The sequence below is a fragment of the Narcine bancroftii genome, chromosome 3, assembly GCF_036971445.1.
Source record: "Narcine bancroftii isolate sNarBan1 chromosome 3, sNarBan1.hap1, whole genome shotgun sequence".
Lineage (NCBI taxonomy): Eukaryota > Metazoa > Chordata > Chondrichthyes > Torpediniformes > Narcinidae > Narcine > Narcine bancroftii.
Window position 1 is genome coordinate 228,884,053 of NC_091471.1, and position 27,948 is coordinate 228,912,000.

Sequence of the window (27,948 nt, forward strand, 5' to 3'; positions counted from 1 at the left end):
GTCATTAACTCGCAATACGAACATGGATATCGAGGAGCAGATAGGGAAACAGATTCTGGAAAGCTGCAGTAATAACAGAGTTATTGTGATGGTAGATTTTAATTTCCCAAATATCGATTGTCATCTCCCTCGTGCAAGGGGTTTAGACTGGGAAATTTGTTAGGTGCGTTCTCGACACAAAATATAGATAAACCTGAAAGAGCAAAGTCGGTTTTGGATAATGCACCTACAATTTTGCAGATGTTGACCATTATTTTATCTCCTGTGCAATAGCATTAGAGAGAGAAAGAGAGAGAGAGAGAGAGAGAGAGAGAGAGAGAGAGAGAGAGAGAGAGAGAGAGAGAGAGAGAGAGAGAGAGAGAAGCAATTCATGGGATTCCTCTTTAAAAAAAATCTTGTTGAGGAAAACATCGCCATTACTTCCATTTTCCAATTCAGTGGAACCAATTGTGTCACATGCCCTAATCCTCCCAAATGCAACAGGATCTGTCGAATCAAATATAGATAAAATCACGAAATATGGAATAAAGCCGGCACTGTTTGTTTCTGTGGAAGCAGACGATGGGTTAATTTTCGAAAACAGCTCGTGCATTTAATTTAGTATGGAAGGCGTCTAATTAATAACAGCAAAAATGGCAAACTCAAATTAGTCAAATAAAATACCCATTGAAATGAATGATGTGCCTTGAACGTATTTGAGCCCAGAACTGACAGCTTCAAGCGGCGATTCAACCATGAAAACCATGAAATATGGACACTGCACAATTCGGATCGAGCACCAGCTGATTGGCGAAGATGGTACAGAGGAGTCAATAGAATCGATGTGCAGTGTGTTGGAAAGAGCAGGCAAACTATACGTGTATCCAGTACAGGAATGTTTGACTGGCAAATTGTGACGCTGAGAGTGGGTAGGTTGACACAGCTCGTAGGTGATGATTGGCCAGATGCAGGGAATTGGCATTGATCCTATTTCAATTGCAAATTTAGATCACAGAATCAAACAAGTACAGAAAGCAGTAACTAGAAACAGAGAAGTGAGGGATGGTGGGTCCTTAGGTCTATTGAGGGATCATGGTTGTAGGAGAATGCGTTTGATGTAAAGTTAAGTAAATTGAGTTATAGGATCTTCAATTAAATGGAAGATACCGGTCAGGAGATCAGGGAAGAGAAAATGATATAGCTGGGGATATGTCAATCTGAAATGAGAATTCAATGTTCACACTGTTTGGTTGTACATGACAACGGAAGACATGAATCTATTGCTTTAAATCGCGAGCATTACAAGATGGAATTGAATGATTACATGAAGAAGGAGAACACATGAAGAGGGTCTGCAAAGGAATTCCTGTGTTTTACACACTGGTTCCTGAAGGTTCGCCGGCTGGATCCAAAGGACTGCAGAGATATACAGCAGATGGATTATATTCAAAAATGATTTTTGTGCGAGTCCAGCGGAAAGTAACATTTAATCCACAATCACAATTTTTGTCACAGGGGAATCGAAATCGGGGGTGATTTTCTGCAAGTCGGGACAGAGAAAGATCACTGGGAAGTCGGACAAAATTGGAGTATTTATATTCTTTGGTGGTCACTGAGATATTTTCAGTTCATCTAACGTTTACTTTAAGGGAAATGGACATAATATGTGGTAACCTTTGGCGTTCCAGGACCATGTTGATTCTGGTCGAAAGCAGGTTAAGAATGTTTGATTAATTTCCGAATTGAAATCAAAGGACATATAAGTGCGTGGAGCATCTCATGTCTGAAATTTCTCTGAGTCACTGTGTAAATGCCCGCGTTTGTGCAGGTGCTCAACAGCTGAAGCATCGTCGCGATAGCGTCAAATATTGGTTGAGAGCTGGACCATGTCCTACGCCTAAACGATTCTGTGCTTTTGTTGTAAATGAAATACGCGACTCGTGACGTCCATAGGATAATAAATAAGCTCGAGATTGCAAGGAGTAAAATGATGGATTTCCTGCGGTTCACAATCTCCAGGTCCACTACTTTCTTTCCACTTCTGAGAACACGGAGTCCCCTGCGGACACGACTGGCCACTAAAATGGCTCTAATTGTGAGTACGTTAACAATAAAAATCAAACAAAACGGAATAATTGGGGTGAGGAGCTGTTCAGTCCACGAAAATGCCACCCATGCCGGCAGGTAATAAAACAGCCGTGACTTAACGCATCCTACAGGGATATTGGGCATGATCATATCATACGAATGAAATGCGAAGGGCCAAGTAATGTTCTTTGAGCAGATGAGAGCGCACAGACTCACGATCACCACCAACGCTGTTCTCTCTGTGCAGTATTTGGTTTTCAGAATCTGTGTGGATATGGCCACAAAGCGATCAAAGGTGAAAGCCACGGTAAACCACACAGAACAGTCCACAGCCGCGGGAACAGCAAAGAGAATGAATCTGCAGACGGGGGTGTACTGCAAGAAAGAATTCCTCCAATACATACCGGCCATCCTATGTAATATCACCTCGTAGACAACCACTAAGAGGTCCGCAGTTGCCATGGCGACCAGGTACCGAGTGATGCATTTGGACAAACCGCACTTTCCGCGGGGCAGAATCGCAATGGCTCCCAGGTTCACTGTAAAGCAATGGGAAAGGAATAATTCATGAAACAAGTGCATAAAAGCGGTATCAATATTTTAAATGCCCCAATCATTCACCAGGGCAGCAGATGGATGACATAATTTTGAGAGTTGTCTTCAAGCGTTTAACCGACGAATATATCCTGTTGTTTGTACAAGTTACAGAGGTATGATTCCTGGAGTTTAGCTCTACGTGCATTTTTGCTGCATGCACCCTATTGTAAAATAGGAAAGCAACACCTATCACCATATGCACACAACTACAGACACACACACACACACACACACACACACACACACACACACACACACAAATACACACACACACACATACACACAGAGTGTGAGAGAGAGGGAGAGAGAGACAGAATGAGAGTGAGAGTTGGGAGAGAGAGAGAGAGAGTGAGAGAGAGGGGGCGGGTAGGGGTAGGAGGGAGTGGATGGGGGCACTGGTGCACGTCCGCGCGAGCACAATCATTCAACAGTTTTCGCTGGATCAATCGGAGTGTTTATCCGGTGTGACAGCAGGAGGGAATGTATCACAAGTGAGACAAGTAACACAAGCGATTAATTTATTAAAGTTCTTAATTTCTGTCGTTCTGAAGTTACAATGAAGACATGATGACAGTCTCAGAAGTAATGGAGCGTCCTATTCCAGTGATCTTAGAAAAAAAGAAAATTTCAATAGAATACAAGCCCCTTCAGCGAACGAGGTTGTTCAGACCGACGCAAACCGGCTCCACCCTAAACTACCTCACACACATTACCCTGCATGAGATGTGCCTGCATGGGAGTATTTGAATGGTCCGTATTGTACTTGTCTCCCTTCCATCCCAGAAATTGTAACCAAAGGTTATCTCTTCGACTGGATGGCATGGGATTCTCTGCTGCTCGGATAGATAATATACGCATTTGCGAAACTGTTGGCATTAAGACAGGGATCAATGTTGATCATGACGTGAGAATATCTAATTCCGCCGGTGTCAGTTGGAAATAATTCCCGAGATCGATGTGGTAGATAAGGAACCAGATACATACATTTCATGCGCCGTCATAAACACCTATCCTATCCTTTTCTCAATAATGAGGTTGTTCAGCTGCCAAGACCGTAGCAAAGTTAGCACAATATATCAACATTCTGATATTTTTTCATATCCCTCATCTTGGGGAATTGGCATTGATCCCATTTCAATTGCAAATTTAAATCGCACGTTTTGTGTTGCGGTTTGTGCAACGATACACAATAGAGCCAGCGACGCGGATTCCAATCCGCTAACGTTCGTAATGATCATGTATGTTTCCAGGTGAACCCGTGGGGTTTCTCTGAACTTCCAAAAATGTGTAGGATTTCCAGGTTCCTTTCGCGGAACGGGTTCGTGCGTCGGAAGGCCCTTTTCCCATGATTGACCATGAAATAATCGGATATATACAATCTGTTTCAATGTTGATGCCACCTCACGATTTTGTACTATTCGTTATTAAACTCTGGCACTGTTTCGGTCCAACGTTCTCTCAATTCCAATGCACAAGCTGTCGGGAACATACCGGATACTCCAACCATTGCCAGAATAGGGTAATAAACATATTCTATATCCAGGTATAAATAAAATAGCATTTTAATGCGATAGGTTATAGCACAAAAAGTCATCAGTCATATATAAAGCACGTTAATCTCTGGAACATTTATCTAACCCAAGCACTAATTAATAATGAAGTAACATCCCCGCGGACACCACAAGCAGTTATTCGTTTACAGTCGCTGTTGAGCAATAACACTCATCAGCGCAGCTGCTCCTTACATGTTCACCACCTGAACAATTTGGGGTAAAAAATGTCACACACAATCGTTCCATTTCTTTACTTCGAAATCGATTAGATTTAAATTTAAATTTGACCACAGAAATGTTCGAAAACGCAAGAGCCCCACGGACATTAATGTAACATTATTACTTCCTTTGACTGAATTTTCACAGCCATTTCTTCAACTAACTCCTTTATCTTCTTGCATTATTTAATCAGGAATACATTCTCCAACATCATGCTAGTTGCTAACGAATGGTTAGTGGAATTTCCATTGCCATTTCACCTAAGTAAATTCCCCTTTGGTTGCAGAAGGGAGTGTCTCGTCAGGACGGAAAGAGTTGACGTTACAAGCACTTACTCTAAATATTTTCCATGAGGGTCATTGGATGAGGGTAAGGAGCTTTCACCTCTCCTGGTTAGATAATAGCTCAGGGAATTATGGGTTTTCAAGCCTTTGCGGCGGCTAAAGCTGTATTTGGACCGGCTTATTCTATCAGTATGAACACCTACGCGGACACCTCGGCACATCTAGGTAGAAAATGGTTTCCCTGTGCATATTTTCACCCACAGACGTGTAGAATCAGGAAAAGTTTGTTGTCAGTCAACGCCTTCAAAAATTACTCCATTGCCTCTTGCCCGTAAGAATCTGCTCCTCCACCGCTGTCATTTTCTTTCGGCACCTGCCTGCATTTTACTCAGATATTGATGAAGGGCTCAAGCCCAGAAGGTGGGTTCTATATCTTTATTTTTGCTGCATAAAATACACTGATTGACCTGGTGAGTTGCTACAGAATTGTTTTCATCTCAGCCACATTGTCTGCAGACTTTCATCTTGAACTTCTATTTCTCTTCTCTGTGCGAAGCCCAAATTGCAGTTATCACCAGTAGGTTTTGCTTTTATTGCATCTTTTACAACATCTCCTTTATTTTTTGATTTACGTTTTATTATTTTACTGGCTGGCCTCCTTTCATATCAAAGTGCATCTTGACGTTTCCAGCAACCAATTACAACGGGACACTGCAGTTAATTTTTTAAAAGAGCTGTTTATCCCATTTCTTTCTGATAAAATTTGCTTTGCACTGTGGTGTCATTTCATGGCGCTTGCTTAATTTTATCTTCTGGAAGGCAGGATTGATAATAGTTCTTCAAGAGTTCTGAAGCCAATTTGTCCAATTAATCTCTCTTAATTTCGACATGGTAGTCGCCTTATTTGTGTTTGGTTATCTGCTCTATGTATTATCGGATAGCAGAGGGAGCCAGTATTTCGGTCTCCCTTCATTTCCCTTCATTCTGATAAAAACACAATTGAAAGTCATTTATCTCCACAAAAGCATTAATATTTCTCCTGGTTTGCGTGCACAAACTGACTAACCTCTGATGAAAGTCAGTAAAGTGACAGATTCACTGTGTTTTGTATCACATTGCATTTCTTTAAAGAGAGATCGAATTGTAAATTAGACTTTAGATTAGAATATATATTGCAAGTCACTCTTATATGTGATGGACAGATCTAATTTGCATGTAGTAAAGTAAGATCTTACTTATATTCATTCAAAAATTATGTTTCATTAAATATTAGGGCTGATCAAGGAAACAATATGAACAGAACATGAATACTGCGGAATGGTTCGGATTTCATTTGTACTTCAACACGTTACAGCTACAACACGTGGGTAGAGTTGCATTTACAATTGACTCAACAATAGTTGGATGGGAGATGCCAGAGAGTGTTGGTAAAAATTGTCAAACTGGAGGTCGGTGACTAGTGAAGTGGCTCAGGGATCAGCATTGGGTCCATTGTTGTTTGTCATATATATTAATGATCTGGATGATAGGGCAGTAAATTGGATTAGTAAATATGCATCTGATACTAGGATTAGTGGTAATGTGGACATTGAGGAAATGTTCCAATGTTGCAGTGGGATATAGGCCAATTAAAAGAGTTGGCTGAAAGATGAAGGATGGAGTTTAATACTGATAGGTGTGAGGGTGTAGCAGCACTCTGGTGGCACTAAAACTCCAACAAGTCATTGCATTATCCACGTGACATCAGTAGATGATGACGTGAGGGTGTGTCAAGCATGTGATTGTGGCTTTTAAAAGGTTATGCTGGTGATGAAGTGTATGTCTATTTGATTCACTCAAGAACCTCTTGTGTGGTTATTTCCTCATGTTCACTGTGATCCCAGTGGCCACAATTGGCCCATTTCCTTTGCAGTTAGGAAATCATGTTCATAATTAGTCAATTAGATACAATTAAAACAGTAGTTTTCCAATTTTTTTCTTTCCACTCACATTCCATCTGAACCAATCCTTATGCCATAAGTTTTTTTGTGATTAGTAAGATTGCCTCAGGTGGATTGTGGGTGTAGGGAGGCAGTTTGAAAACTACTAATATCATATATCATATAAAACTATCACAAATAATGGATGTAATTTGCACAAGAAAAAAAACCCATAATCATTGATATGGTAGTTTCTAGAAAAACCATGATATAAACCCATTTTTTCACATTGTGTCAAGCCTTAATCAAGCCTCAAAGTAATATATATCTAATAAATGTTAGAAATGAGGAAAAACAACAAACTCAAATATACTAATAGTTCTAAAAAGGACAAAAAGAAAACAAAAAAACTAATCAAGATAACATTTAAAAAATGGATCGAATAGCATCCTTCAGAAACTAGACAAAAAAAAGAACTGGAGCATCCAATTTACTTAAACATGCCAATATGGATAATATTCTATGAATGGGTTCCACATCTTTGGAAATTGAAACTTTCTATCTATAAATGTTGTATCTTATTTTCTCCAACCTCAAATATGTCATTACATAATGTAACCAATATGCATAAGTAGACAAAGATTCCTCTTTCCATTTCATTAAAATTGCTTGCCTTTCAATCAAAGTCACAAAGTCACGATCAAAATTAAAATTTTCTTGAGATGCTGATAAAAGTATATTCAGTTCATGAGAAACACCAAACAATGCAATTAAAGGGCATAGTTCCATTTTGATCTTAAGAATTGTTGAGAAAGATTGAAAAAAATGTTTCCAAAAATATTTCATAATTGGGACATCCCCAAAACATATGAATCAATTAAGTTTCAAAACTTTTACACTTCTCACAAAATAGATAGATTTCTGTATAAACAGGATAATGGAAGTTTAGACATGTTTATTCTATGTATAATTTTAAACTGTAATAAACCATATCTTACACAAAATGGTGAATCATTCATCAATGAGTATGATCTCAATTTTCATCTGGCAATGTTGTGTTCAAATTATGTTCCCAATCACTCTTAATCCTGATCATTTGGACTGATCTTAAATCCAGTAGGTCACTATAAATAGAAGAGATTAATCCAGCATGAACAATCTGTAAATTGGAAAGTAAATCAAGAGTATTTAAAATTCAAGGAAAGTAAGAAAGCTTGGAGTGAACAAAATGTCCAACTTTTAAATATTTTAAAAATGTCTATTAGCAAGAATACATTTAGATGACAATTGTTCACAATTAGCAAGTTAAACTTGAATAAAAAGATCATTATAACTTTTAATACCTTTCCTTGAAACCTGCATCTAATACAGAGGTTGAAAGAGCTGATTATTTTTAATGGGACTACTAAGCAAAAAACAATTATAACCAAAACATTTTCTAAATTGAGCCCATAATTTTAATCTATTTCTCATTATTGAACTTTGTGACAAATTTGAAAAAGAATATGGTGCAAAGGAACCCAAAATTGCCAAAATAGATTCTACCCAAGAAAGCCAATCTACTAATTTATTATAATGTAAGAATACAAATAAACTACGAACATTAATCACCCAATTTTAAAACGTAAAATTTTGCAGCAATAAACCCCCATTACCTATAGTCTTTTGAAGGTTGGCGTTATTAATACATGGTTGTTTTCCCTGCTGTATGAAAAAATAAATGAATCTAATGAGTTACAGAAAGAATTAGAAAATTGGACAAGTTTTAAAAAGATACAAAAATTAGGTAGAATGATCAATTTAATTGAATTCATACATCCGATCATTGTCAAAGATAAAGGTGACCATCCCAATAATAGTACGTTAATCTGGTTAAGTAATGGCAAAACATTTTCTTTCAATATGGTTTTATAACTTTTTAATTGTATTAATTGATTCTGTATGTTGGATTTATCTAAAGCCTGTGCATCCCAGCCATCTAAAGCCTGTGTGTCCCAGCCATCTAAAGCTTGTGCGTCCCATCAATTCAAAATCTGCCTCTCAAGATTGGCAGGTATTCCACACACACAAAGGTATGTTCATGGATAGATGGGAGATGTTTAGATAAATTAGTTAAGGTGTTATATTAGTGTTAATGAATAATTAAAAATATTATTTTAAATATAACACTGCCTGGATTCATTTCTATTGCTACTGTGTCAAACATAACACATATAACAATAAACTTTAACCCAGTGGTTCTCAAACTTTTTCTTTCCACTCACATACCACTTTAAGTAATCCCTATCGCACCAGTGCTTTGTGCTTAATAAGGGATTGGTATGTGAGTGCAAAGACAAAGTTGAGAATCACTGCTCTAGACCCAATTATTATTGAAATATTTTGCTTGAGAAAAATTGCCATTGGGCCATTTCATTTGGAAACCGTGCACATAACAAGTCAATTAGATATGATTAAACCAGTGATTTTCAAACTTTTTCTTTCCACTCACAGATCACCTTAAGCAACCTCCTACTAACAGAGCACCAATAGCATAGGCAATGCTTTTTAAACAATACTTTATTTAAAAATTTAAAAACCACATCTACAATTATTAAAATAATAAATTGAAAAGATAAAACAAATGTGGTATATAGGTATAAATGTAACCTAATCCCACCCTCCATTCCTCATTTCCAACCCCACCCTTACACAAAGAAAGAAAATAAGGAGAATGATATAAAAAATCTTGTTACATATAATACTGGACATAAGAAATACCAGTGTGGAAAGCTTTCAGAGAGCCCTTCAAATTTTTAAACGAACACATTTTAAGCCTGGGCTCCATATTTTCAAAAAGAAATAATATTTATTTTGTAAATTATTATCTTAATGGAATACAAGAATGCAATTCAGCATGCCATCTTACCATTCCTAAATTTGCATTTGATTTCCAACTAATGGCAATGTACTTTCTACAATCTGCAAAAGCTTATCATAAAAATTCAATTTGATATTATATTTTAAACTAAGACTAATCATTTTAATACCAACTAACAAAAATAACACCTGATCTAGTGGGGAGTGTCACCTTTAATATTTTCTCCATATTGGTTTTACCTCTAACCTAAAAGGTTTTAATCAGAGATTCCCAAGTAGAATGAAAAAATGAACTAATTTCTTGATCACACATAAAGCATAAAGCCGATACGACTAAATTCAATGATTTTAATTTTTGAGGAGTTAAATATAATTTATGTAGAAAATTATATTGAACTAATCCACATCTTACATAAATAATTTTCATCATAGTAACTTTTCAGAGTTACGTGCAATCTTTGTCCTCCATTTGTCTACCTAAATCAACTTCCCATTTTAATTTGATTTATGAATTTCTATTTTAGGAGCTGCTTTCTGAAGAAATTTATACATCCCTGAAATAAATTTATTCAAGCCACACTTAGTTATTAATAATTCTAATTTATTTAGTCTAGAAAATATCAAATTATGACCTAGCTTATCAATCAAAAAATGTTAAATTGAAAATAAATAAAAATATTATTTGGACATTTACATTTTTCCTTCATTCATTGAAAAGTAATAAATTTGCATGCTTCAAAACAATCTTCTATTCTCTTTATACTCACTTGACTCCCAAGTCCTCAAAAATTGATTTTCACAGAAAAAGGAAGTCTATTTTGATATTGAGATGTTGTGCAAGAAATTAAACCCTTTCCATCTATCTCATAATCTATTCCATAATTCAATCAAATTGCTCAAAATAGGTGTACCTTTTATTTTTAATAATTTAGAATTTCATTTATAAATGAAATCCTGCATATGCTCTTCACATATTTTACTCAACTCTATTTTAGTCCAAGTTGAGTTCTCTAAATCAAACATTTCATAGCGGCATCCAGTGGGGGTGGGGTTTAATGCATGAATCATCTCCACATGGTGGCCGACCACATGTCCCGGGGATCCACGCTCAGAGGATGAAGCCCACAAGCCAAGAAATGCATCGGATCACCATGGACGGCCAGACCAGACGTGACTTAAAGGTTGGCTGGAAAGGGAATAATAGTTTATCTGCTTATCTCAACCTGAGTCAGACATTTTCTTTTATAGCTCTGCGGCTAGTAGCATAACATTGGTAACATCGACATTTCAGACATTTCTGAACCCAATACAATGGCTTATGCATCAGCGATGATCGCTGGTTGCCATTAAGTTGCCAATGTTCCAGCCACATCGACTACGCATGTGATTCATTCACGCAGATGCACAATTCTAACTCCACAATATTACCACTGAGGCTACAAAATTTTGGCACATAGTCACATTGCTAGATAAGGAGTTGGCCACAGAAATTGAAAGGTTTTCCTAATATATCCTCAAGCAGAATGTTAGTAAAAAGCTTTTAAGACCGAACTCTTAATTCTACATTTATTTATCCATACTACCTTGTTACATATCAGTAATAAAACCCTTTTTTAATGTGTGAAATCAGAAACTCAAATTTTTTTTAAATTCAGATGGTTTCATTTCTCTTCCAAAATTATCCCTTACCAAAGCTTGAACTTGAAAATAAACACAAAGAATTAAATGGTATTCCAAATTTTTCTCAAAGTCTATTAAAAGAAAGAAACTGTCCTTCAAAACAATCCACATTCATCTTCATACCCTCAAAAACCCATACCCCTAAATACGTGTTATTCATTGAGAAAGGAATAACCCTATTTTCATATAATGGGGTTTGGGTTGATATCTTACCCCTCAAACCTATAATAAAATTCCTTTTAGTCCAAATTTCTAATAAATGTTTTAAAACAGGCATATTATATCCCTGTAATAAACAAGAATTCCATTTAAATATAAACTGATGAATCTGAGACTCAGAAATACAAGCTAATTCTACTTTAGCCCAACTCGCAGGTTTCATAATATCAAACATTCTACTAACAAATTTTAATTGTGTAGCTTCATAATAGTTTTGAAAATGAGGTAACTGAAGTCCTCCTAAAGCATATTTCCACATCAATTTCTGTAATGTTACTCTAGCTAACTTTCCCTTCCATAAAAACCTCCACACTCCCATATTAAAATCTTGGAAAAATACTTTTGGAAGTAAATATGGAATTGATTAACAAAGATATTGAATACTTGGAAAGATATTCACCTGAATACAATTTACCCCACATATTAATCTTAACAGATTATCTTTCCATTTAATCAAATCCATCTTAATCTTTCTCAGTAATGTTACATAATTTATATAAAGACTGTAATTCACATCAACAATTAATAAATATTTAATTTTATCAAACCATCACAGTCTTGTATTCTATTTACGCATGCTATAATCCCTATCTGAAATTGGTAATATTTTGCTTTTGTCCCCGATAATACTCCAAATTGCTCCAAGCATTTTTGCAAATGCTTCAAAGATTGTTCTGGATGCATTAAATATATCAATACATCTTCAGCAAATAAATTAATCTTATATTCATCAACTGAAAATTTTATCCTTTTAATATTGTCATTTTGTCTGATTGCTTTTTTTGCTGGGTTATACTGTATCTTTGACAGGTTTGGGGTTGGACAAGTTTCAGATAGCTTTTGTTCGTTTAGCACTGGCGGTTGCATGGAAATGTATTGCAATTACTTGGAAGGATTTCTTTGGCTTGGCTTCGCGGACGAAGATTTATGGAGGGGGTAAAAGTCCACGTCAGCTGCAGGCTCGTTTGTGGCTGACAAGTCCGATGCGGGACAGGCAGACACGGTTGCAGCGGCTGCAGGGGAAAATTGGTTGGTTGGGGTTGGGTGTTGGGTTTTTCCTCCTTTGCTTTTTGTCAGTGAGGTGGGCTCTGCGGTCTTCTTCAAAGGAGGTTGCTGCCCGCCAAACTGTGAGGCGCCAAGATGCACGGTTTGAGGCGATATCAGCCCACTGGCGGTGGTCAATGTGGCAGGCACCAAGAGATTTCTTTAGGCAGTCCTTGTACCTTTTCTTTGGTGCACCTCTGTCACGGTGGCCAGTGGAGAGCTTGCCATATAACACAATCTTGGGAAGGCGATGGTCCTCCATTCTGGAGACGTGACCCATCCAGCGCAGCTGGATCTTCAGCAGCGTGGACTCGATGCTGTCGACCTCTGCCATCTCGAGTACTTCGACGTTAGGGATGAAAGTGCTCCAATGGATGTTGAGGATGGAGCGGAGACAACGCTGGTGGAAGCGTTCTAGGAGCCGTAGGTGATGCTGGTAGAGGACCCATGATTCGGAGCCGAACAGGAGTGTGTTGTGACAATGGCTCTGTATACGCTTATCTTTGTGAGGTTTTTCAGTTGGTTGTTTTTCCAGACTCTTTTGTGTAGTCTTCCAAAGGCGCTATTTGCCTTGGCGAGTCTGTTGTCTATCTCATTGTCGATCCTTGCATCTGATGAAATGGTGCAGCCGAGATAGGTAAACTGGTTGAAATATAGCTCGTTGGCATGAATTGAGATCTTGTATTTATATGGAGAAAATAACATAATTTGCATGATAATGATTATTTATTTGTTCAGGTTTGGTCACCTTATTTGGAATGTATGGGTTTAGAAATATCTTAAATCTTTTTTATTATAAATTTAAGATACTAGAGTTTACATATGTAAATAATTGATATGTTCTTTTTTTGCTCCCTTTGTGGGACTTGTTGAGGGTGGGGGAGAGAGGGGTGGTTTTTAATTTTGTTTATTTTGTTATAATTTTTAAGTATTATTTTTTATGTATTTTGAGAATCTTAAATAAAGTTTTTAAAAAAGACCCACCTCCTACGGAATGTCACCATTGCCAAGCTGGAGAGAGGCATGCATCTCCTACATCTAGACGAACTTGGGGACAGGTCCCTCTCTGAACTGATTACCGATATGCTCGCGCAAGCTGACGGACACTCTAAATGCCTAATGTTCAAAGTCGTATTCTGAGAACGCGTCCTTGTGATATCACCTTGTTCCTGTCCGATGCATTTTTCTGACCCTCAGGCTGTGGTAAATGAAGCAGACAGACTATACAGAGTTCTGTCCCAACAATCCAACAGGCAGTTTTGTCCGACAGGATGACTACCTCATCCATTTTGGCAATTGCCACAACCCTGCGATAAGCAGGGAAGGGCAAGCAGCTGGACGGGTGGTGTTTCTACCACAGGAGGTGGAGCCAGAACGCTCACCAATGCGACCCACCATACACTTACTCAGCTGACACCCAAGGAAATGGCACTGCCTGCTGCCAGTAATGGTCGCAAAAGTTGGCGGACATATAGGCCTCTTCTGCGCAGTTGACTGAATCTCTGAAGGTTTATAGTTGACACGTGATCTGAACATGGCATCCTACCACTGTACGCCTTCAAACAAGAAGTCCCGGGCTCAAATGTTCAACCTACTCGTGGCAAATGGGATGCCTATACCAAGTTACAGCACTACGTTAGTGGATTTGTTACTTGGGGACTCTGCTTACGAATGGCATTTCATGATCGTGGTAAATGGCACCGCCAGCCACCAGTAATGGCCACGGCGGTTGGCGAACACTTAGGCCTCTTCTGCACAGTCGACCGAATCATCGGTTGAAGAGTTTTAGTCAACACAGGAGCTGAACGCAGAATCCTGCCACCGAACAACTTCGAACAAGAAGCCCGAGCTCAACAGTCCAAAATACACGTGGCAAACATGATGTCTTTACAATCCTAACCCAGCTACAGCATCAGGTTAGTCCATTTACTACTGGTGGACTTGGCTTACTAGTGAAATTTCACGATCGTGGACTTAAGTCAACCAATCCTGGCATTCTTGGCGGCCAACAACCTACTGGTCGATGTGAGATGACGGTGTTTGTCCATGCCACCACGTTCCAGTCATGTCCATTTTCATCTAGCAAAAGGCCAGTCCTGTGTTTACAGTTCCTGTCTACGGACAAGTTTGCAAAGGTCCTGAGTTTCCCAAAATCCTTACACCGGATTTTCATTTGAACACCCCGCTACACAATGTCCAACGTTACGTGATGATCGAAAGGCCACCCATTCTCACGAGACGATTTCCCCCTGACCATTTACAACATGCAAAGAGGAATTTAAAACGATGGAAGAACTGGGCATTGCCAAGCATACTAATTGCCCCTGGATATCTCCCCTACTCATGTTTCTTAAAGAAATTGGGGGTTAGCGACCATGCAGAAATTACCAGAGACTGATCAGGGCAATGGCACCAGGTCAGTACCCATTAACACACATTCCGGATCTCACTGTGAATCTGCACCGGAATCAAGTCTTTTCCAAAGTGGACACGTGAGGAGTACCAGCAAACCCCATACACCCAGATGATGAGACCAGGATTGCCATTATAACCTTGTTCAGGGTGTTTGAATTTCTGAGAATGCTATTTGGGTTGAAAAAATGCGGCACAAATCTTTGAAAGCCTAATGGACGCAGTTTCCAGGGACCTACCTTTCAGTTTCGTCTACCTGGATGACATCCCTGTAGCCAGCACGACGGAATAGCATTGTCATTATCAGAGACTCCTATTCCAGAAGCTTCACAATTTTGGACATACCATCAACCCAGGCAAGTGCAACTTCATCAAGGAGACCATTGAAGAGTGACATCTGCTGGAGCAGCCCCGTTGCAGAATAAAGTGTCAGCTGTCAGAAAATTCCCACAGCCCTCCACCATCAAAGATTTAGAAGAGGTTTAGGCATGGTAAACTTTACCACTGTTTTATCCCTGCGACTGCCACGATATTATGGCCACTTTTCCACCTGTTGACCGGGAAAAACTGTTAACATGGATGAGTGAGGCAGAGACAGCATTCCAGGAAGATAAAGAGGCATTAGCTAAAGCAACCATGCAAGCACACCCATGCATGGACACCCAACTGGCACAGACATCAGACGCTTCAAACACAGCAGTAAGAGCAGTCCGAGAACAGCGAGTTAATGGCCAATGAAAGCCACTTGCCTATATCCCCCAGAACTTAAATATATTGCTTTCAATCGAGAACTGTTGGTTCTTTGCCTGGCCATTTCCCAGAAGGAAGGCAGCTCATTGCATTCACCGACCAAAAACCCCTGACCTCCACCCCATCGAAAATATTGAACTCATGGACGAGAAGAAAACCACGACATTTGGCTTTCATCTCAGAATTCACCTCGGACTTTTAGCATGTGTCAGGGAAAGACAAGTTGTTGCAGATGCGCTCTCCAGAACTGATTTCAGCTCCATCACAGGGGGCATGAACTTTGAACACTTTGCGCAAAGCCCAGCAAGAGAATGCGGAGGTGTAAGCTTCCCAAACCGCAGTTATGGGACTCCAACTGCAAGACACAAAAATGGGCTCAGATCGGACTAAACTACTTTTACACTGGAAGAGCCCAGGTCCTCGTACCCATATTGTGGCGCAAAAGATTTTTCAACTTTATAATGGAATGTCGCGCCCCTGGATATGCACTACAGTCAAACTTATAACAGCCAAATACTTCTGGCATTGGTTGAAAAAAAGTCTCAAAGTGGACAAAGACTTGTCTGGCTTGTTAACGGCCAAAGTCCATAAACACACCAAAGGTCTGGTGCAGCATTTTCCTCCCACCACCCAGAGGTTCCAACACATCCACATCGTTGGTCCTCTGGCTGTGTCACGCGGTCACAAATACATTCTCACCATGGTTAATCAGTTCACCTGTTGGCCGAAAGCCACACCTATGGTTGACATGAAAGCTAAGACTTGCCAACGGGCTAGTGGAGTGCTTTCACCGGCACCTGAAGCAGACTTTATGAGCATGTCTCACAGGCCCACAGTGGTTGGACTCACTGCCCTGGGCGATACTGGGAATATGGACCGCTCCATAAGAGAACTTGCAAGCTTTGTCAGCTGAGCTGGATTATGCAGCCCCCTTTTGGTGCAAGTCGACATTCCACCTCCACCTGGCAGTGCCGAATCCACGGCATCGAACTCCAAAGCATACACCACCATCTGGGGCATTAGCCCCAGTCCTAACCATATGGTGGACTCACACACCTTCTAGCGGATGTCGACTCAACACCTTATGTGTTGTTTCGCCGTTCAACACAGGGGACACAGCTACACCATCCCTACATCGGACTGTACAAAGTGCTTTAAAAAAAAAACAAAGGGTCCACCCTGCTGTTGGACATTAGGGGGTAACACAATCTCCATACAAGGGACCGACTCAAACCCACCAATTTGGACACTACCGAGCCAGTGACGTTTCCTCCACCCATCACCGTGGTCACCCTCTGAAACAGCCTAAGGCTCAAACTATTGTACCTGTAGTCAATTCTGGGGAGAGGGATCCTGTAGTGGCATACGGAGGGGAGGGGGGTGGGTTCACACACAAATTGTCTCTGAATGGCAACTGACCTCGCATCCTGGGGGGAGGGCCTGTGCGAAAATGGTGCTGGATGCCCTCCACCTCAGAGATGAAACCCACAAACCAAGAAATGCATTGGGGGTGTCATGGCATCACTTCTGGTTTTGTCACAACTGGACTAGAAGTGACATAAAAGTTGGTTTGAAAGGGAATAAAACAGTTTTCCTGCTCACCTCAACCAGAGTCCTTTATAGCTCTGCCACTGGTGTCACTACACATTCCATTAATAAATTTCAATTTGGCTGATTTTGAATAATTCTTAAAATAAGTTCCAAATTCCAACTTCCAAGTTAATTTCTCAAAACAAACTCTATACATCTTTCCTTTCCATAAAAACTTCCTAATACTTGAATTTAAATCCTCAATTATTTTACGAGGTATTCCACAAGTAATTGACTGAAAAAGATATTGAACCTTTGGAAAAATATTAATTGTAATTTACTGTACCCATTAGTTATGGATAAATCATTCCATTTATTAAAATCATCCTTAATTTTATCAAGGAAGGGTAAATAATTTCATTTATATAAATTATTCAAATCATTATCAATTCTTATCCTCAAATATTTAATTCCATTTTCTGACTATTTAAACTGGGCAAATTATTTACACTGAATATAATCACGTTTTACCAAGGGCATAATTTCACTTTTGTCCCAATTAATTTTATAACCTGATATTTCATCGTATCCTTTCAATCCTGAATACAAAGAACTAAAATAATTTATAGGATCTGTCATATAAATCAAAACATCTTTAGCAAATAAATTAATCAAATATTCCTCTGTACTAACTTTAATACACTTAATATCATTATCATTTCCTATTAATTCTGCTAATAGTTCAATTGCTAAAACAAACAAAGCCAGGGATAACAGACATCGTTGTCCAGTTGATCCAGAGCAGTGCTTCTCAACCTTCCCTTCCCACTCACAAACCACCTTAAGCAATCCCTTACTAATCACAGAGTACCAATAGCATTGGGATTACTTAAAGTGGTATGTAAGTGGAAAGAAAAAGTTTGGGAACCACTCATCTAGCCAATGAAAAAGCCAAAGAAATTTGTCCATTCATTACAACCTTGACAGAATGATTTTATAAATTTCAATCCAATTAATAAACAAAGATCCTTACGCCTTAATAATTCCATTCCATCCTATCAAAAGCCTTCTCAGCATCTAAAGCTAATGCCACTCCCAATTCCCCTATCTTTTGAGATGTATGTATTAAACTAAACAATCTGACAATATTATCTGCAGAATGTCTTCCTTTACCAAACCCAAACTAATCTATACAAAATCAACTGGGGAAATAATTAGGCAATCTGTTTGCTAAGAACTTGACTATTATCTTAGAATCAACAATTAATAATGATATTGTTCTATAAGAAACTGTTTTTAATGCAGCCCTATTTTCTTATGTCTCTTCTCTTTGGCTTGGCTTCGCGGACGAAGATTTATGGAGGGGGTAAAAAAGTCCACGTCAGCTGCAGGCTCGTTTGTGGCTGACCAGTCCGATGCGGGACAGGCAGACACGATTGCAGCGGTTGCAAGGGAAAATTGGTTGGTTGGGGTTGGGTGTTGGGTTTTTCCTCCTTTGCCTTTTGTCAGTGAGGTGGGCTCTGCGGTCTTCTTCAAAGGAGGCTGCTGCCCGCCAAACTGTGAGGCGCCAAGATGCACGGTTTGAGGCGTTATCAGCCCACTGGCGGTGGTCAATGTGGCAGGCACCAAGAGATTTCTTTAGGCAGTCCTTGTACCTTTTCTTTGGTGCACCTCTGTCACGGTGGCCAGTGGAGAGCTCGCCATATAATACGATCTTGGGAAGGCGATGGTCCTCCATTCTGGAGACGTGACCCATCCAGCGCAGCTGGATCTTCAGCAGCGTGGACTCGATGCTGTCGACCTCTGCCATCTCGAGTACCTCGACGTTAGGGGTGTGAGCGCTCCAATGGATGTTGAGGATGGAGCGGAGACAACGCTGGTGGAAGCGTTCTAGGAGCCGTAGGTGGTGCCGGTAGAGGACCCATGATTCGGAGCCGAACAGGAGTGTGGGTATGACAACGGCTCTGTATACGCTTATCTTTGTGAGGTTTTTCAGTTGGTTGTTTTTCCAGACTCTTTTGTGTAGTCTTCCAAAGGCGCTATTTGCCTTGGCGAGTCTGTTGTCTATCTCATTGTCGATCCTTGCATCTGATGAAATGGTGCAGCCGAGATAGGTATAACTGTTTATAATCACATTAAAAAAGATTCCGGGGGGCGTGGCAAGATGGCGTAGAGTCTAGACGTGTAATCTCAACCTCTCTGGCCGGACTTTTAAGTACCCATTTTTTAACCCTTTGTTTTCAAGTTTAAACTTCTTAAATTTTAGTTTAAAGTATTAAGGAATTATTATGGCCATTAATGGTAAAAAGATTAAACCTTAAATGCAGAAGAAGTTACATTTTCGAAGCACTGAAGATTTGGGGCCTAAACAACTTGCTACAGCCTCAGGTTTAATTTCTTCAGTGCCTAAATTACAAAGCCTGCCTGTGGGAGCTGAAAAAAATATCTACTACTCACCAAGTGAAGGACAGCACTGGAATTACCCATTCTCTGGAAAAAGGTGCATGTTCCCATGTAGTGGATCCCAATTTTGGCAGCCTGCCAATTTTAACGGAAGGAGCACGCAGGAAGACGACTCCATTGCTTGAAATGCTTCAGGAAGTACTCCAACCTGAAGAATTCGACCTTTTCTGTGATTTTTTGAAAAAACGCCGAGCTGCAGGGGGAGACCAGTGTCGACCCCCTGAGGAAGTCGGGGTGCCATCGCTGGGAGTCCAGACCCGCAGTAAGACTGTTAAACTCTGTTGATGAGTTGCAGCAGGAGCTGCAGTTACCTGGTTCTGCCACTACGTTAGAGAAAGCAGGGATGAGCTTTTCTGAATTACAATTTAACCAGGTAAATGCTGTCATTCAGCCTATAATGAACGAGTTGGCTCAAAGGATAAGTTCAGAATTGAATACAGTTAAAACATTGTAGAGGCATCTTGAGAAAATTTTTTAAAAATTCAGCCTGTTTTTTTGGAATGTCAACAACGTGGCTTCTAATACCGAAAAAGTGTTGAAGGTTGAAAAATCCGTTATAGAATTGCGAGAACGTGAGAAGGAGTTAGAGAGGAAAATAAACTATTTGGAGAATCAAAGCAGAAGGAATAATGTGGAAATTTTTGGTTTGCCAGAAGGTATGGAAGGACGAGATCCTTTTCATTTTTTTACAGATTGAATCCCACAAGTATTAGGGCAAGAAATTTTTTCTGAAGGCTTGGTATTGGAAAGAGCTCACAGAACTTTAAGGAGATCACCTTTACCTGGTCATCCACCGAGACCTGTAATAATTCGATGTTTGAAATATTTGGATAGAGAAGCAATACTTCGATTGGCGGTGCAAAATGCGAGCAAACGACAAACTCCATTATTGATTCAGAATAGCAGTTTTTTTCTACCCTGATTTGAGTCAAGAGGTCATTTCAACGTCGATGTCAATTTAATCAAGTTAAAGAAGTTTTGTGGCGTAAAGGTTATAAGTCTACTTTTCGCTTTCCAGCAGTGTTGAAAGTGTTTTATGGAGATGATCAATCTCAGATTTTTGAGGATGATCATGAAGCAATGATTTTTGGTGATTCATGGTCTGATATAAGAGGACAAAGACATAGTCCACCATTGTCTCCTAAAGAAAAATCTGGTTGTTCTGGAAATGGAAGAAATGGCAGAAATGGGAAAAATGTGAATGGAAAAAGTCCAACTTCTTTTGAAATGGGATCTCTGAGTTTGGAACCTCTTGAATGAATAGAAGAATCTTCTTATTCTTATTTTATTTTTTACGTTATTATGATATTTTGAGATTATTTTTTGTTCGGCTGGGGAGGAAGAGATTTGTTCTAGGTTCTATTAGTCATCAGCCACTGGTGGGTGATCCACACCCAAATTTTGTTGAGGGATTACTACCTTTTGGTAGATTTTTTTGTGGGGGGAGGGGTTTGTTAAAATAAAAATTAAAAAAAAAAGAAAAAAATAATTATCTAGCTTTTATTTTGTGTTTTTTTTTCCTATTGGATGGCCTATATACGATAATTTGAGTTTTTATGTAAAGATATTATTGCTCTTTAGTAATATTAGTAGATATGTTAAAGTTGAGGTTTGCTACTTTTAATGTTCGAGATATAAATGGTTCAATTAAGCGTAATGATGAGGGACAGTTATGGTATTGATAAGAATTCTTTGTTTCTTTATTTTTAAATTTGATCTTTGGTAAAATGTGTGTTTGGTAGCAATATGATTTTATCTGAAATGATTAAATTTGAGACTTTTCTTATGAAGATACCAAAGAAGGGTTATATTTTATTCATGTATTAAATATTATGGATGGTATGGATAAAAAGGGTTGGGATAAATTCAAAGTTTTATAAGATTAAAATACCTTTAGATCTGATAGTATCTTTATTGGGCAGTTTGCAACCTCTGAAAGGTTTGGGTTTAGATAAATTTCAACTTGGTTTTGTATATTTAGCATTATTTGTAGAGAAAAAAATGTATTGTTAGTGTGTGGAAAGATACAAACATGATTGATATTAATAGATGGCATAATGAGATGACATACTGTTTAATAATGGAAAAAATTACATGTTTCGCATGATAACTATAGCTTCTTTATTAGTAAGTGCTTGTTATATTCAGAATATTTTCATTTTGATTTATGTTGATTAGATTTTAATATGTATGTTTAATTTTTCCTTAATTTTTTTTCCTTTCTTTATAACTCTCCTTAGGAGAGCTGGCTGAAGAGGGGGAGGGGGGGTTCTTTTTTTTCTTTTCTTTTTTCATTTTTTTTCTAAAATATAATGTTCATGTTTTTGGTTTATTGTTGTAGATGTTATTTACTATCTGTATTTTGAACAAATAAATAAAGTTTTAAAAAATGTTTCGCGTAGAGCATGGGTTTCACTTGTCTGCTTCAATACCTCCATAAAGGGAGGCATTAATAAGTCTTTAAATATTTTGTAAAATTCTGGCGGGAAACCATCCTTTCTGAGAGACTTAGCAGCTTGTAAATAATTAAAGGTATTAATAATTTCCCTCACTATAATTGGTGCATTGAAATAATTTTGAACTTGGGAATTTAAAGTTGATAAAATAATTTTAGACAAAATAATTCTGGATCTTACTTTCATCATTATCACATTGAGTTGTATGCAACTTAAAATAAAAATCTTTAAAAGAATCATTTATTTCTTGAGGTTTATAAGTAACTTTTAAAAAAATTCCTTTTAATAGCATTAATAGTTCTTGAATTTTGTTCAGCTTTCAATTGCCAGTCTAAAACCTTATGTGCCCTTTCTCCCAATTCATATTCAGATTTATTTTTTTAAACTTTATTTATTCATTCAAAAAACAAATAATATGACATATGCAGCAATTAAACATAAACATGAACTTTTTTTATATATAGAAAAAAAGAAAAGAACCCCCCTCAGCCAACTCTCCAAAGGAGAACCACAAAGAAAAAAGAATATTAAAGAAAAAGTTAAATATACAGATTAAAATCTAATCAATATAAATTGAAATGTAAATATTCTGAGTATAACAACCACTTATTAATAAATTATAAATATCACGTGAAACATATGTAATTTTTTCCATTATTAAACAATATTTCATCTCATTATGCCATCTATTAATATCAATCATATTTGTATCATTCCACATACTAGCAATACATTTTTTTGCTACGGATAAAGCTAAATATACAAAAGTAAGCTGTAACTTATCTAAAACCCAAACCTTTCAGAGGTTGCAAACTACCCAATAAAAATACTGTTGGATCTAAAACTTATACAGGTATTCTAAAAAAGATTGAATTTTCCTCCAAAAAGATTGTATATGTATACATAAGCAAACAGCATGAAAAAAATTACAACCGTATCACCACATCTAAAACACAAATCTGATTCATGAAAATCATATATTTTTTTAATTTTTCAGGTGTCAAATATAATTGATGTAAAAAAAATTGTAATTAATCATTGCATAACATGCATTTATCAATCCAGTTACACTATCATAACAGATATCTAACCAATCATCTTCAGAAAAAATAAAACCAGTATCAGCTTCCCATTTAATTTTAGATCTATGATTTTAGAGATATGATTTTACCTAAAATGACTAAATTTGTGACTTTTCTTATGAATGTACCAGAGAAGGTATCTTCTCTGGATTTATATTTCTTTCAATTAATTTTTCAATTCTATGTCTGCATCAAATTATAACATAATTTCTTGTATATTAATTCTTTTTCACTTCAGAAGCATTTTATTGTAAATCTTTTTCCAAATTCTCTTTTTTCCCCAATATATCTAAAAACATAATCTTTTAAAATTTTAACTGATTAACATTATTTGACTCTTAAATAAGCCTTCAAGGCATCACATAAAATAATTTTTTGTCCATTGAATCTGTATTAATGTCTTTTTATAAAATAACAAAAATCAACTTTTTTTTTAAAAACAATGAAGAATTGAATCTCCATCTATACCATATTTTTTCCTCTACATAACATTAAAAGGCGTGAATGATCTGATAAAATCCTAGCTTTATATTCTGCTTGCATAACTCTTCCTTGTAAATTTGCTGATGTTAAAATATATAATTCTCAAATAAGAATAACATCCATAGAAATAAAAATAATCATTTTCTTTCAGATTTAATCTTCACAAAATATCAACGAAATTCAAATCCTTCAAAGACATTTTTTAAGCAGTTTTAGACTTAGTAACTGATTTTTGTGACTTATCTAAAATGGATCTGAACAACAATTAAAATCTCCTCCCATTAGAACATTTTCTTGTGCTTCAGCAAAGGACATAAAGACTCACTAAAAAAAAATTCTTCATCTACATTGGGTGGATAAATACACACAAGTGTCCACATTTCTTAATAAATTTGACAATGTACTAAGCCAATCTCCCAGCATGGTTCATAACAACAGATTAAATCTTAACAGTAACTTTCTTATTAATCAAAATAACAACTCCGCTTCCTTTAGAATTGAATAAAGAAGCTACCACTTGACCTACACATTCTCTTTTTAATTTTTGAAGTTCCTTTTCAGTTAAATGTGTTTCTTGTAAAAAGAAAGCAACATCAGCCCTTAATTTCTTAATCTATCAATACCATCTTCCCTTTAATTTGGCTATTAAGTTCATTTATGTTAAAAGATACAAAATTTAATAAGTTATGCCCCATTACATTAAAATCTATGAATAAAACAATTCTTGCCACTAGTTGCACTGGACCCCTGCTCCATAAACATATTCAAATAAATTTGACATCTCCAAGAATAAAATAAAAATAATAAAAGAGACTAAGGTAACAAAAAAAAAACAAAATAAGTACAGGTTTAAAAAAAGTACTAATTCCCTCCACTGTGCGGGAAGTGGCCTTTGCCACAAAATGTCATGTGACTGTGGAAGGAGAAAACAAAATGCCCACCACTTCCAGAAAGAATACACAGTTTCAATTATAATTCATTCAGGTATAAGTAGCTTCTTTGAGATTTTTATTGACATCATCAATCTCCACCAGTTCTTCATGTTTTAAGAAGTGTTGCACATCCTGAGCATTCGGATCTTGATGAACCAAAAGCTTTTGGTTGGCCTGACGGAAATTTGAAGTTTGATTGTTTTTAAGATTTGACAAAGAATTAGCAAATTTCAAAGCCTCTTCTCATCATTGAAAAATCATGATTGATTTTCTCCAGAAAACACTAAGTATGGCAGGATAACAAAAAGAAAACATATACTTTCTTCCAAATAACTGATTTTGCAGGGTTAAATTCCTTTCTTCTTTTAATGATTGACGTATTTAAATCAGCATAGAAAAACACTGTTATTTCCCCCTATTAAGGGGCTTTGTTGTTTTCAAGCATTTTGAACTGCCAATCTTAATATCACTTCTTTATCTTGATAATGTAGACACCTTATCAAAATCAAGCATTACACTTGATCTGGAAATGGTTTCTTTCTATTTCATCTATCCAATTCTAATCGATTAGGAAAATTTTCAGGACCCATAATTTCTGTAATCCATTAAAAAAATATTTAAAAGATAAGTAAAAAGTATAACATACAATCTAAATATTCAAACAAAGTAATTTCACAAAGATTTATATCTAAAAAAAACCACAACAAACATAAATTAAAACAAAACACCTTCTCCCCACCCAATCCACCCCTTCAGCAACCCCCTTAAGCGGAGACAAAAATATAAATCATAAATATCATAAAAATATAAATGTTAATAAAAGTTCAAAATACATCTTATTGCATATATTTCAAATATGGAGACCACTTATCAACAAAAAAATAATTATCATGTAAATTATAAGTGATTTGTTTCCATAATGATACAAGCTTTCAATGCATTATGCCAGCATATTATATTAATTTCTACATCATCTTTTCAAGTAATAGCAACACAGTTACGTGCTACCAACAACACCAATGACCCTATCCCTAACCCAAAAGCAATTTGAACTTTATCCAAACCCATTCCCTTTAATGAATACAAATCTCCCAACAAAAAATCGTTGGATCCAAAGGTAGTTTAAAATTATACAATTTTTCCAAAACTATTTTAACTTCTTGCCAAAATGGTTGGACTTTCACACAGGTCCAAACAGCATGTAAAAAAGTACCAATACATAAACCACATCTAAAGCAAGAATCTGAATTACTAAACCCATATTTTTAAAAAAACTTTTCCGGGGTCAAATACAATTGATGTAAAAAATTATAATTGACCATACCATATCGTACATTAGTCAATTTAATTACATTGTCTTGACACATGTTCGCCCAATCATCTTCAGGAAAAATAAATGCTAAATCAGTCTCCATTTATGTTTAGATTTTTCCCAATCTGACCTATCCATATTGTCTTGTAATAAATTATACATAACAGAAACATGACCCTTCTTTGGTATAGTAGAAGACAAAGATTCAAATTTCGACAAAGTAGGTAAATACATCTACCATAATTATCTTTTACCAAAGCCCTAAGCTGATAATACACAAATAAAGAATTTAAAGGTATTTCAAATCGTTCTCTCAATTGGATAACAAAGAAATTGTCCCTCTACAAAACCATCCTGTATTGTCTTTATACCATTAGAATTCCAAATCTTTAAATAACTTTTAATCATTGAAAAAGGAATAAGCCGATTATTGTATAGTGGAGTTAAAATTGGTAATTTATCTTTCGACCCTAAAATTTAACTTTTTTAAAATCCAAATCTTTAATAAATGTTTCAGTATTGGCAAATCATATTCTGTAATATAATCAAATTCCAACAGAATATAAATTCATGTATCTCCGTTCTAGATAGACATGATATCTCAACCTTAGCCCAACTTGGAGGTTGATCCAAATCCATCAATCTACTAATAAATTTCAACTGAGCTGCCTCATAATAATTTTGAAAATGTGGCAATTGTAAGGCACCCAATGCATATTTCCAAGTAGGTTTGTGCAACACTACTCGAGCTAATTTACCTTTCCACAAAAAAAACTCTCGTACTGCTTTATTCAAATCCTGAATAAAACACTTTGAAAGCAAACAAGGTATTGCCTGAAATAACTATTCCATTCGAGGTAAGATATTCATCTTAATACAATTAACACGTCCATTTAAAGTTAATGAAAGATCTTTACATTGTGTTAAGTCTGCTTTAATCCACCACAATATAGGTACATAATTTAATTGATATAACGATTGATAGTCATTGTCCACAAACACACCTAAGTATTTGATTTTATTCATCCATCTTCATTTTGTAATATTTTAAAATTTAGAATAATCTTATACTCCAATTGGTAACATTTCACTTTTATCCCAATTAACTTTATATCCTGACAATTCTCCAAATTTTGATAAACACTCCTGTAACTGTTTCAATGATCTCTTAGGCTCTGTCAAATATATCAACACATCTTTTGGCAATAGATTAATTTTATATTCTTCATCCTTAATCCTCATCCCTCTAATATCCTCATTTTGTCTAATAGCCTGCATTAATGGTTCTCTGGCCAATTCAAATAGGGCTGGCGAGAATGGGCAGCCATGATGAGTTGATCGAGTCAATTTAAAAGGTAAAGATGTCTGTCCATTTGTCACCACCCTCGCAATCAGATTAATATTCAAGGCATTAACCCAACCAATAAAGAAAGGGCCAATTTAAATTTCTCTAATAACTTAAATAAAAAAGTCCCATTCAACCCTATCAAAAGTTTTTCGGCATCTAATGCAACTACCATAGGATGATTAGGTTGCCGCCGATAAGCATTGATCAAAGTAAGCAATTGAAGTATATTATCTGAGGCATTTCTATTATTAATAAAACATGTTTGATCAATATGTACAAATTTAGGTAAATATTTAGCAAGTCTGTTAGCTAATACTTTTGCCATAATTGTATAGTCTACATTCAATAAAGAAATAGATCTATATGAAGATACCTGTAAAGGATCTCTGTCTTTCTTTGGGATAACAGTTATTAAGCATTCGAATACCTTTCTGGTAACTTCTGATCTTCAATAACTTGATTTAACACTTACCCAAATATATTAGAAAATTCATCATAAAAAAGTTTATAAAGTTCCACAGGAAACCTATCATCTCCTGGGGACTTACCATTAGGCATTACCTGAATAGCTTCCGCAAATTCAAAATCCATAAATGGAGATTCCAACTCCTGAATAATTTTCTCATCTAGTACTGGTAATGTTAATTTACATAAATAAGAATCAATAGAACAATTATCCTGTTACCACTCAGAAGTATATAATTTTTGATAAAATGAATAAAACTGGTCATTAATTTCC

At 36.7% G+C, this 27,948-nt stretch overlaps 1 protein-coding gene across 13 annotated transcripts in view; it reads right to left on the reverse strand.

Annotated features, from left to right (window-relative positions):
* Positions 1-27,948, reverse strand: part of LOC138758201 (neuropeptides capa receptor-like) — a 99,531-nt gene that overhangs the window by 56,579 nt on the left and 15,004 nt on the right. For 9 of the 13 annotated variants that reach the window (XR_011354206.1, XR_011354205.1, XR_011354209.1 and 6 more), the window contains 2 exons: positions 7,638-7,763; positions 2,472-2,606 (listed from right to left, as the gene is read on the reverse strand). Coding sequence is in view for 7 of the 13 variants with exons in the window: in XM_069926802.1 (XP_069782903.1) it covers positions 2,472-2,529 (58 nt within the window). In the remaining 6 variants the exon portion in view is untranslated. Of the gene's footprint in view, positions 1-2,471; positions 2,607-7,637; positions 7,764-8,294; positions 8,344-23,817; positions 25,145-27,948 lie in introns of those variants that run through there. The other 4 variants (XM_069926801.1, XM_069926798.1, XR_011354210.1 and 1 more) reach the window with 2 other exon arrangements.